General features: G+C 46.8%; 1 protein-coding gene across 1 annotated transcript; it reads left to right on the top strand.

Annotated features, from left to right (window-relative positions):
- The first annotated feature begins 482 nt into the window (after positions 1-482).
- On the top strand, positions 483-12,908 carry b3gnt2l (UDP-GlcNAc:betaGal beta-1,3-N-acetylglucosaminyltransferase 2, like). Its single transcript, XM_064975383.1, has 2 exons — positions 483-614; positions 9,386-12,908. Exon 2 carries the CDS (start codon positions 9,551-9,553, stop codon positions 10,868-10,870), a length of 1,320 nt encoding a protein of 439 aa, XP_064831455.1. The 5' UTR covers positions 483-614; positions 9,386-9,550; the 3' UTR covers positions 10,871-12,908.
- The last annotated feature ends 15 nt before the right edge of the window (positions 12,909-12,923 follow it).

Here is a 12,923-nt window from a genome sequence, read left to right as displayed (position 1 = left end):
AACCAATTGGATGAGAAAGACAGAGGTCTACCCCTCTGACCTGTTCCCCAAAGACCTGTTCCTCAAATGGTTTTTGAGGAGGTGGGGAGGAGAGAGGACCAGAGGAGTATGCAATTGAGATTCTTTCAGTGTGATAGGCAGTTGTTTGGACATGTTAATTAATGTTGCCACCCTGCCCAGTAGGATCCCACACACGCAGAAGGCAGCGCCATAGAGTTAGATAGAAGACTCCTCTTTACATCTGTGCAGCTATAGCATCTGTGACAGCATGGGCAGCGCCATTGAGACGACAACACATAGGAATTCCCACCAATTTGACTACTTTAAAATGGCTGCAGCATGGTGAAATCCCTTCAATGGCAGTGCCCATGGCAAAATGGCTTTTAGGCCACTAGAGGCCTCTATCATTCTCTATGGGCTGGTCGCAGCTCCTGTGCCTGTGTGAGCTTGACGGAAAATATGCCTTTGCCACTCCTTGAGATAATTATGGGAAGTCTTTTTTGCTTGCCAGTCCAGATCAAATGCAGCCTACAAAACGTTTTTGACACCGTAGGGACATGATCGTCTGATTCATCAGCCGACACTGAAAAGGAAGGATCTGGAGGAAAAGTACTGTAAGTAACGTTTTTTCGCCCCCACCTTTCTGTGAATTGTAACCGTTGTATACTAATTATGTTGTAAAATATTGCATTTGAACTATGACTATGATTTAGCGCCAGAAACATCATTATAATGAAGTTGGAGCTACTAAACAATTTCAATCCATCTACCCCCATATAATTATTTTTAATTCTAACATAATTAATTCGAGGTTACAAAGACGGATTCGTCTACGATTGGTCGCTCGGTCTGATTATACACAGTCCAATATACTTTTCTTTTAGAAACGTCACCGAGATTGCACGATAGTAATTTATTTCAGTGCACGGTCCCAAGTTTCCATAGCTACATGTACAGTAACAGAGACGTAGACATGAACCATTGTTTCACTGTTAGGTCATTAGCCAACTTTTGACAAATTTAAACGAGGTTATTTGTCGGTAGGGCTTTGATTAGTGCAATACAGTTATTTTATTTCGGGACTGCCCTTGGAAATAATATTTGTTGTTAAATGATTAACCCAACCACATGACTAAGCTATTTTATTTTTTATGAAGAAAAGCCAAAGTAAATCCCCTTCAGATAAACGTTTTGTGAAGACTCTTACCGAGTAACTGCTTTACCTACAAATTGATTCGTTGGTCAGGCGACCTTTTCCATGTCTCACTCTGCCTGGCGGTGGCACCTGTTGTATCTGTATTGGCGGTGAGTTAGTTTGATCTGTGTCGTTATATCTGCCTGTTAGTTTGATCTGTGTCGTTATATCTGCCTGGCAGTGGGTTAGTTTGATCTGTGTCGTTATATCTGCCTGTTAGTTATATCTACCTGTTAACTTGATCTGTGTCGTTATATCTGCCTGGCGGTGGGTTAGTTTGATCCGTGTCTTTATATATCTGCCTGGCAGTGGGTTAGTTTGATCTATGTCGTTATATCTGCCTGTTAGTTTGATCTGTTTCGTTAGATCTGCCTGGCGGTGGGTTAGTTATTTTTAATCTGTGTTATATGGATGCTGTACAACTATTATAGTGGATGGTGCCTTTTCCTGAACGACAGTCGAGATATTACCCCTCCCTCCTCTCCCTCCTCCTCCTCTCACAATAACAAACACTACCCCCGCCTCCCTCTCTCCTCTCCCTCCCCACCTCCCTCTCCCCTCTCCCTCCCCCTCTCTCTCCTCCTTCTCCTCTCCCTCCTTCTCCTCTCTCACAATAACAAACACTACCCCCCCCACCTCCCTCTCTCCTCCTTCTCCTCTCTCTCCTCCTCCTCCTCTCACAATAACAAGCACTACCCCCCCACCTCCCTCCCCCTCTCCCTCCCCCTCTCTCTCCTCCTTCTCCTCTCCCTCCTTCTCCTCTCTCACAATAACAAACACAAGGTCCTGGTTATGTCCCAAACCGTGGTCAAAAGTAGTGTATTAAATAGGGTGACATGTAGGGAATAGGGTGCCATGTAGTGCATTCATGTAGGGAATAGGGTGCCGTGTAGTGCATTCATGTAGGGAATTGGGTGCCGTGTAGGATGCAAAAGCCTCTGTTCTCTAGGTGTTGACTCTAGCTGGCCCCTCAGGAATGAGAACTGTTGATTACTCTGCCTGTAGGAGTTCCTAATGAATCACACGTGAGGTGAGTGTAGAGTACACAAGGTGCAGTCCTCTCTGGATATTCTAACTGTTCAACCACCTTTTTATTTACATGAATACGTTCTTGATATTTACAGTGTATTTGAAAAGTATTCAGATCCCTTGACTTTTTCCACATTTTATGTTATAGTCTTAATCTAAAATGGATTAAATTGTTTTTCTCCCCTCATCAATCTACACACAATACCCCATAATGACAAAGCATTTTTTTTAAATATCATATTTGCATAATTATTCAGACCCTTTACTCAGTACTTTGTTGAAGCACCTTAGGCAGTGATTACAGCCTTGAGTCTTCTTGGGTATGACGCTACAAGCTTGGCACACCTGTATTTGGGGAGTTTCTCCCATTCTTCTCTGCAGATCCTCTCATGCTCTGTCAGGTTGGATGGGGAGCGTCGCTGCACAGCTATTTTTAGGTCTCTCTTCGATTGGATTCAAGCCCGGGCTCTGGCTGGGCCAATCAAGACATTTAGAGACTTGTCCCGAAGCCACACCTGCATTGTCTTGGCTGTGTGCTTAGGGTCATTGTCCTGTTGGAAGGTGAACATTCACCTCAGTCTGAGGTGAATCCCCAGAGTATGATGCTGCCTCCTCCATGCTTCACAATTGGGATGGTGCCAGGTTTCCTCCAGGTGTGGCATTCAGACCAAAAAGTATTGTTTCTTATGGTCTGTGAGTCCTTTAGGCTGTTATGTGCCTTTTACCGAGGAGTAGCTTCCATCTGGCCCCTCTACTATAAGGGCCTGATTTGGTGGAGTGCTGCAGAGATGGCTGTCCTTCTGGAACGCTCTCCCATCTCCACAGAGGAACTCTGGCTCTCTGTCAGTGACCATCCGGTTCTTGGTCACCTCCCTGACCAAGTCCCTTCTCCTCTGATTGTTCAGTTTGGCCGGGCGGCCAGCTCTGGGAGGAGTCTTGGTGGTTCCATACTTCTTCCATTTAAGAATGATGGAGGCCACTGTGTTCAAATTGTATTCATCACATGTGCCGAATACAACAGGTGTAGTAGACCTTTAAGTTTAATGCTTACTTACGAGCCCCTAACCAACAATGCAGTTTGAAAAAATATGAATAAGAAATAAAAGTAACAAGTAATTAAAGAGCAGCAGAGAGAACAATTGCGAGACTATGTACCGGTACCCCTCTCTATAGAGAGGGCACCGATTAGTTGAGGTAATATGTACATGTAGGTAGAGTTATCTTTCCAGTCTCCTGAGGGCGAATAGGTTTTGTCGTGCCCTCTCCACGACTGTCTTGGTGTGCTTGGACCATGTTAGTTTGTTGGTGATGTGGACACCAAGGAACTTGAAGCTCTCAACCTACTCTACTGCTGCCCCGTCGATGAGAATGGGGGCGTGGTCAGTCCTCTTTTTCCTGTAGTCCACAATCATCTCCTTTGTCTTGATCACGTTGAGGGAGGTTGTTGTCCTGGCACCACACGACCAGGTCTCTTACCTCCATATAGGCTGTCTCGTCATTGTCGGTGATCAGGCCTACCACTGTTGTGTCGTCGGCAAACTGATGGCGTTGGAGTCGTGCCTGGCCTTGCAGTCATGAGTGAACAGAGAGCAGAGGAGGGGACTGAGCACGCACCCCTGAGGAGCCCCCGTGTTGAGAATCAGCGTGGCAGATGTGTTGCTACCTACCCTCACCACCTGGAGGCGGCTCGTCAGGAAGTCCAGGATCCAGTTGCAGAGGGAGGTGTTTAGTCCCAGGATCCTTAGCTTAGTGATGAGCTTTTAAGGGCACTATGGGGTTGAACGCTGAGCTGTCGTCATGCATTCTCACATAGGTGTTCCTTTTGTCCAGCTGGGAAAGGGCAGTGTGGAGTGCAATAGAGATTGCATCATCTGTGGATCTGTTTGGGCGGTATGCAAATTGGAGTGGGTCTAGGGTTTCTGGGATGATAGTGTTGATGTGAGCCATGAATAGCTTTTCAAAGCACTTCATGGCTACGGACGTGAGTGCTACGGGTCGGTAGTCAATTAGGCAGGTTACCTTAGTGTTCTTGGTCACAGGCACTATGGTGGTCTGCTTAAAACATGTTGGTATTACAGTCTCAGAGGTTGAAAATGTCAGTGAAGACACTTGCCATTTGGTCAGCGCATGCTCGCAGTACACGTCCTGGTAATCTGTCTGGCCCTGAGGCCTTGCCTGAGGCCTTGTGAATGTTGGCCTGTTTAAAGGTCGTACTCACATCTGCCGCGGAGAGCGTGATCAGTCTTCCAGAACAGCTGGTGCTCTCATGCATGTTTCAGTGTTATTTGCCTCGAAGCAAGCATAGAAGTAGTTTAGCTTGTCTGGTAATCTCAGGTCACTGAGCAGCTTTCAGCTGTGCTTCCATTTGTAGTCTGTAATGATTTGCAAGCCCTACCACGAGTGTCAGATCTTGGGGACCTTCAATGCTGCAGAAATGTTTTGGTACCCTTCCCCAGATCTGTGCCTCAACACAATCCTGTCTCGGAGCTCTACGGACAATTCCTTCAACCTCATGGGTTGTTTTTCTTCTCTGACATGTACTGTCAACTGTGGAATCTTTTTTATATGGTCTGTGCCTTTCCAATCAATTTAATCTACCACAGGTGGACTCCAGTCAAGTTGTAGAAACATCTCAAAGATGATCAATGGAAACAGGATGAACCTGAGCTCAATCTTGAGTCTCATAGCAACGGGTCTGAATACATTTCTGAAAACCTGTTTTTGCTTTAGTCATTATGGGCTTGATAGGTTTTAATTATTAGAGTAAGAACTCGACGCTTAAACGTTTATTATTACCGAAGGATCGACTCGGAAAAAGACCATGTTCACACACGCACTGATATTGAACCCTCTCTCCTATGCTGAGTCTCCTCCTCCACATCTGAACAGCCAATGCATCTCTGTTGCTAGGCAGAACCTTAGTGATATCTGTTCTTCCTCGCTTCATCTGACCTGACCTCTCACCCCAAAGTGCTCATTCCTCCCCATCTCACGGCTGTCATGGTACCAGACTGTGTCTCTTCTCCTTCCAGAGGATCCCTGATGGTTAACAGTAAAATATCCTGACATAATGTAAATGTATTGTATACAGTTGAAGTCTGAAGTTTACACACACTTAGGTTGGAGTCATTAAAACTAGTTTACACACACTTAGGTTGGAGTCATTAAAACTAGTTTACACACACTTAGGTTGGAGTCATTAAAACTAGTTTACACACACTTAGGTTGGAGTCATTAAAACTAGTTTACACACACTTAGGTTGGAGTCATTAAAACTAGTTTACACACACTTAGGTTGGAGTCATTAAAACTAGTTTACACACACTTAGGTTGGAGTCATTAAAACTAGTTTACACACACTTAGGTTGGAGTCATTAAAACTAGTTTACACACACTTAGGTTGGAGTCATTAAAACTAGTTTACATCCACTCAGGTTGGAGTCATTAACTCATTTTTCAACCACTCCACAAATGTCTTGTTAACAAACTATAGTTTTGGCAAGTCGGTTAGGACATCTACTTTGCATGACACAAGTAATTTTTAAAACAGTTGTTTACAGACAGATTTATTTCACTTATAATTCACTGCATCACAATTCCAGAAGTTTAAATTCACTAAGTTGACTACCTTTTAAAAAAAAAAATTTTTTTTTTTAGAGCTTACAAAATTAGAGAAAATGTCATGGCTTTAGAAGCTTCTGATAGGCTAATTGACATAATTTGAGTCAATTGGAAGTGTACCTGTGGATGTGTTTCAAGGCCTACCTTCAAACTCAGTGCCACTTTGCTTGACATCATTGGGAATCAGCCAAGACCTCAGAAAATAAATTGTTGACCTCCACAAGTCTGGTTCATCCTTGGGAGCAATTTCCAAACGTCTGAAGGTACCACGTTCATCTGTACAAACAATAGTACGCAAGTATAAACAATGGGACCACGCAGCCGTCATACCGCTCAGGAAGGAGACGTGTTCTGTCTCCTAGAGATGAACGTACTTTTTTTGCGAAAAGTATAACTCAATCCCAGAACAGCAAAGGACCTTGTGAAGATGCTGGAGGAAACCGGTACAAAAGTATCTATATCTACAGTAAAACGAGGCCTATATCGACATAACCTGAAAGGCCGCTCAGCAAGGAAGAAGCCACTGCTCCAAAACCGCCATTAAAAAGCCAGACTACGGTTTGCAACTGCCCATGGGGACAAAGATTGTATTTTTGGAGAAATGTCCTCTGGTCTGATGAAACAAAAATAGAAGTGTTTGGCCATAATGACCATTGTTATGTTTGGAGGAAAAAGGGGGAGGCTTGCAAGCTGCAGAACACCATCCCAACCGTGAAGCATGGGGGAGGGAGCATCATGTTGTGGGGGTGCTTTGCTGCAGGAGGGACTGGTGCACTTCACAACCTCAATCCTATAGAACATTTGTGGGCAGAACTGAAAAAGCGTGTGGGAGCAAGGAGGCCTACAAACCTGACTCAGTTAAACCAGCTGTCAGGAGGAATGGGCCAAAATTCACCCAACATTTTGTGGGAAGCTTGTGGAAGGCTACCCAGAATGTTTGACCCAAGTTAAACCATTTAAAGGCAATGCTACCGAATACTAATTGAGTGTATGTAAACTTCTGACCCACTGGGAATGTGATGAAAGAAATAAAAGCTGAAATAAATCATTCTCTCTAATATTATTCTGACATTTCACATTTTTACAATCAAGTGGTGATCCTAACTGACTTAAGACATGGAATTTTAACTAGGACTAAATGTCTGAGTTTAAATGTATTTGGCTAAGGTGAATTTAAACTTCCGCCTTCAACTGTACATTACTCTCTCTCCCTCAGTGACATATGTACGTAAAGTATTCTATACCCAGGGCCGTTACAGTATATTACATATTCTCAGAACCCAACAGAGTATTTTGTGTCAAATTTGACAAATTAATAAAAGTGGATACATTTTAGAAAATAAGGCTGTAATGTGGCAAAGGGAAGGGGCCTGAGTACACTGTACATGTTGCCCTCTCTCCAGTGTGGTCTGAGTACACTGCACATGTTGCCCTCTCTCCAGTGTGGTCTGAGTACACTGCACATGTTGCCCTCTCTCCAGTGTGGTCTGAATACACTGCACATGTTGCCCTCTCTCCAGTGTGGTCTGAATACACTGCCCATGTTGCCCTCTCTCCAGTGTGGTCTGAGTACACTGCACATGTTGCCCTCTCTCCAGTGTGGTCTGAATACACTGCACATGTTGCCCTCTCTCCAGTGTGGTCTGAATACACTGTACATGTTGCCCTCTCTCCAGTGTGGTCTGAATACACTGCACATGTTGCCCTCTCTCCAGTGTGGTCTGAATACACTGCACATGTTGCCCTCTCTCCAGTGTGGTCTGAATACACTGCACATGTTGCCCTCTCTCCAGTGTGGTCTGAGTGCACTGCACATGTTGCCCTCTCTCCAGTGTGGTCTGAGTACACTGCACATGTTGCCCTCTCTCCAGTGTGGTCTGAATACACTGCACATGTTGCCCTCTCTCCAGTGTGGTCTGAGTACACTGCACATGTTGCCCTCTCTCCAGTGTGGTCTGAATACACTGCCCATGTTGCCCTCTCTCCAGTGTGGTCTGAATACACTGCCCATGTTGCCCTCTCTCCAGTGTGGTCTGAATACACTGCCCATGTTGCCCTCTCTCCAGTGTGGTCTGAATACACTGCCCATGTTGCCCTCTCTCCAGTGTGGTCTGAATACACTGTACATGTTGCCCTCTTCAGTGTGGTCTGAATGCACTGCACATGTTGCCCTCTCTCCAGTGTGGTCTGAATACACTGCCCATGTTGCCCTCTCTCCAGTGTGGTCTGAGTGCACTGTACATGTTGCCCTCTCTCCAGTGTGGTCCGAGTACACTGCACATGTTGCCCTCTCTCCAGTGTGGTCTGAATACACTGTACATGTTGCCCTCTCTCCAGTGTGGTCTGAATACACTGCACATGTTGCCCTCTCTCCAGTGTGGTCTGAATACACTGTACATGTTGCCCTCTCTCCAGTGTGGTCTGAATACACTGCACATGTTGCCCTCTCTCCAGTGTGGTCTGAGTACACTGCACATGTTGCCCTCTCTCCAGTGTGGTCTGAGTACACTGCACATGTTGCCCTCTCTCCAGCGTGGTCTGAGTACACTGCACATGTTGCCCTCTCTCCAGCGTGGTCTGAGTACACTGCACATGTTGCCCTCTCTCCAGCGTGGTCTGAGTACACTGCACATGTTGCCCTCTCTCCAGCGTGGTCTGAGTACACTGCACATGTTGCCCTCTCTCCAGTGTGGTCTGAGTACACTGCACATGTTGCCCTCTCTCCAGTGTGGTCTGAATACACTGCACATGTTGCCCTCTCTCCAGTGTGGTCTGAGTACACTGCACATGTTGCCCTCTCTCCAGTGTGGTCTGAGTACACTGCACATGTTGCCCTCTCTCCAGTGTGGTCTGAGTACACTGCACATGTTGCCCTCTCTCCAGTGTGGTCTGAGTACACTGCACATGTTGCCCTCTCTCCAGTGTGGTCTGAGTGCACTGCACATGTTGCCCTCTCTCCAGTGTAGCTTGCTGGTTACATTTTGAAATGGAATTGTAATCTCCTACACAAACAACATTGTATTGGCACAATTCTACTTCTCTGTCCAGTTTGATCTCCCACCTATTCCAGTTAAAGTATTACTCCGGAATTGACTAGCCTCATCTTAAACCTCATCTATTGTACTCATGTTCAACACTGTTTCTGGGTTACGTTGGATTTGTTTTTAGTCTTTATCAGCACACAGCAGTTGTTCGTTCTCTCGTGACACATTTTAGACCACATTATAAACCACAGGAAAACCTCTGCACTCTCCACTTGACTGTCTTCCTGCTCGACTTTTAGTTTCTTCAAATCAGCCAACTCGTTTAGTTTTCCTTTTGTGTCCACCGCTTGCCCTTTGACAGAAGTCATTGTAGCAAGCTAAGGCTTTGGAACATAGTACTGAGACTAGCCTATAGCCAAACAAGGGGGTAGAATACTTAAGACAATTTGATGGCAGATAGTTTGGATTCTTTACTAAGCTGTGAAAGACAAGTGCCTTTACAACTAGACAAAATGAACACTGACTTTAAGATTTTTGTTTTCTTTCTCGTCACCAGGCAAACACAAGACAACAGGCACTGAAGGATCATAAACAGGATTGTCTGGAATATCTGGATGGTTCTATTCCTAGAATCCTGCCTCCATTCTAGAATCCTGCCTCATTCTAGAACCCTCCCACTCCCATGCTGTACTGCAGGTGAACCCCATCCAGGACCCAGAGGATGAGACCTATCAAGGCCCTCGTCGTCAAGGCCCTCGTCGTCATGGCCTTCCTGTGCAGCCTCTGCCTCATCTTCTTGTACTCCTCACTCAACCTCCATCTGGCCCACAGACACAGAGCTCTACTGGAAGTCTCAGCCAACCGGAGGTCTGAGATCAGCTTTGAAACACTGTCCACCAAGCCGGTCCCAACTTACCTCAGACCGACCCTTACCAAGGACAGTACAAAAAGTGTCCTTATTCAGGTCACTGTTACACCTACTCCTGATCTCCACCAAGCTGCAGTCTTTGCCACCCTCAAGAAGGCTGTACCTCAGAACACAGCCTATTGGAACCGAGTGTTTTACTCTGGCATCAGACGACTGGACAAAGGGGGGAACTCAACAAGACTGGACTGGTCCCATTGCCGACACGACCCCGAGCAGCTGCGGACAAACATTCATGACTTTACTTCCTATCCAGAACTCCACCAGGACTTCCTGCTTGGGATGGAGTGTAGAAACCCTCCTATCCTGATTGACCAACCAGAGAAGTGCACCTCGGAAGACGGAGAAACCTTCCTCCTCTTCGCCATCAAGTCGACCCCGAGGAACTTTGAGCAGAGACAGGCGGTACGGGAGACGTGGGGGCGAGAAGCGCTGTATGGAGGAGGGGTCAGAGTTCGTATAGTGTTCCTGCTGGGATCCTCGTCATTGGACGAGCCCGACCTGAGCCAGCTACTGGTGCTTGAAGCGCGTCACCACGGCGACCTCCTCCAATGGGACTTCCACGACTCGTTCTTCAACCTCACGCTAAAGGAGCAGGTGTTCTACAGGTGGGTCCTGAGCCGCTGTCCTAAAGTCTCCTTTGTCTTTAAAGGGGACGACGACGTCTTCGCCAACACTGAGGCCATACTGGGCTACCTGCAGTCCCTGGAGCCTAACAAGAACTCAACGCTCTACCTGGGCCAGATCATCTCCACTGCTAGTCCCCTCCGCGACTCTAAGAGCAAGTACTACATCCCCCCGACCTTCTACGATGGGCCTTACCCTGCGTACGCCGGGGGAGGAGGCTACCTCTTCTCGGGGTCGTTGATCAGACCGCTTTACAGCGTCTCCAAGTTCCTCCCTTTCTACCCCATTGACGACGTTTACTCTGGGATGTGCTTCAACGCACTGGGAATACTTCCAGAGGCACACGATGGCTTCCAGACGTTTGACATTCGCGAGCAGGACCGGGAGAACCCGTGCGTCCATAAGGAACTGCTGCTGGTGCACCGGCGGAGCCCTCAGCAGATCATCAGACTCTGGCGGAGCATACACAACCCCGTGCTCATATGTTGAGGGCTAGGGTCTCACTGAGCCTTGGTGGTAGATGTTGACACCCCCCCTCCCATCCCCATCTGTTGAGGGCTAGGGTCTCACTGAGCCTCGGTGGTAGATGTTGACCCCACCCCATATGTTGAGGGCTAGGGTCTCACTGAGCCTCGGTGGTAGATGTTGACCCCCCCACCCCATATGTTGAGGGCTAGGGTCTCACTGAGCCTCGGTGGTAGATGTTGACAACCCCACCCCATATGTTGAGGGCTAGGGTCTCACTGAGCCTCGGTGGTAGATGTTGACACCCCCTTCCCCATCTGTTGAGGGCTAGGGTCTCACTGAGCCTCGGTGGTAGATGTTGACCCCCCCACCCCATATGTTGAGGGCTAGGGTCTCACTGAGCCTCGGTGGTAGATGTTGACCACCCCCCACCCCATATGTTGAGGGCTAGGGTCTCACTGAGCCTCGGTGGTAGATGTTGACCCCCCACCCCATATGTTGAGGGCTAGGGTCTCACTGAGCCTCGGTGGTAGATGTTGACCCCCCCCACCCCATATGTTGAGGGCTAGGGTCTCACTGAGCCTCGGTGGTAGATGTTGACACCCCCCCCTCACCACTGACACAGGGTCAGATATTAAATAACCAATTTCCTCAATTGATATGCTGAACTATGGTTGCACGTTTTTTGGGAACGTTCAATAAATTTCCAAGTTTTCCAGCTATCCTGGTTGGAGGGTCCCTGGATTGCTGCATATTCCTTCCTGATTGCGGGAATCTGCCAACCGGGATTCGGGAAAACCAGGGAATTTTGTGAAATTTTGCAACCCAATTTTTTTTTTTTTTGTTGCAGTTGACCACACAAGCCCTGTTCATATGCTGAATGGCCTGATTGAGCCACATCTTCCCACCCCCTAATGGTTAAGATCTAACCTGAGGGACACCTCTTCCCACCCCCTAATGGTTAAGATCGGACCTGAGGGACACCTCTTCCCACCCCCTAATGGTTAAGATCGGACCTGAGGGACACCTCTTCCCACCCCCTAATGGTTAAGATCTGACCTGAGGGACACCTCTTTCCACCCCCTAATGGTTAAGATCGGACCTGAGGGACACCTCTTTCCACCCCCTAATGGTTAAGATCGGACCTGAGGGACACCTCTTCCCACCCCCTAATGGTTAAGATCTAACCTGAGGGACACCTCTTCCCACCCCCTAATGGTTAAGATCTCACCTGAGGGACACCTCTTCCCACCCCCTAATGGTTAAGATCTCACCTGAGGGCCACCTCTACCTTTTTATCTTCACTCACTCAGGGATGTTTTCCATGACGACGATGTCAAAAAATCCAGTAACTTTCCCAGACGGGGATTCCTCTTTATTCACTCCTTGTTTGTAGGAATTGTTTTTTTTTTTCTCTTGAAAACCAGGTGATTTTTTTTTTTTTTTGTGCAACCCGAGGCACGACACTGTCTGATCAACGATGCACTGGAACTGTTTCTGCGGGCGTACTGGATTACCAGTTAAAGGTTTATATGTAAACATCTGGGGCAATGCTTGAGGTGGGTTTATTTTTTTTTGATTTTTTTAAACTGAACTCACAAGATTATAAAAGGTTTTCCATTTAAGTACCAGTTGACCTCTTATTGGTGAGTTGTGTGTCTGCATACTGTTCTAGATCGTTTATTCCCCCCCCCCCCAACTCCTCGAGTAACTTCACCAGCACACCTGATTCAGCTAATCATCAAGCCCTTAATCAGGGGAGTTCGTCTGGGACGTCAATATAAATATGCTGGGGGGGGGGGGGGGCACCGTTCCAAATTGCATCCAGGATGGGTTTTACTGCCTGAGGTCCAGACTTTGTGACTGCGGACAATAAAATGTTGTGTACTTTGTAAATTATTAAAATGTTTTATTTTTTGAGTGGGGAGGTGGATTTAAAAAAGTGTATGACATTACGTAAAGATGTAGTTATATGTAACGGATCGTTTTGATATTCTCCTCAAGGGACTAAGGTCTGTACTTTTCATTGTGCGGAAAATGTAATAAAATACTGTGAAACTCATTGTTCCTTTCAAAA

Source organism: Oncorhynchus masou, chromosome 9 (genome assembly GCF_036934945.1).
Source record: "Oncorhynchus masou masou isolate Uvic2021 chromosome 9, UVic_Omas_1.1, whole genome shotgun sequence".
NCBI classification, from domain to species: Eukaryota; Metazoa; Chordata; class Actinopteri; order Salmoniformes; family Salmonidae; genus Oncorhynchus; species Oncorhynchus masou.
Note: the sequence above shows the minus strand (reverse complement) of the source record. Positions and strands in the feature narration are given on the sequence as shown.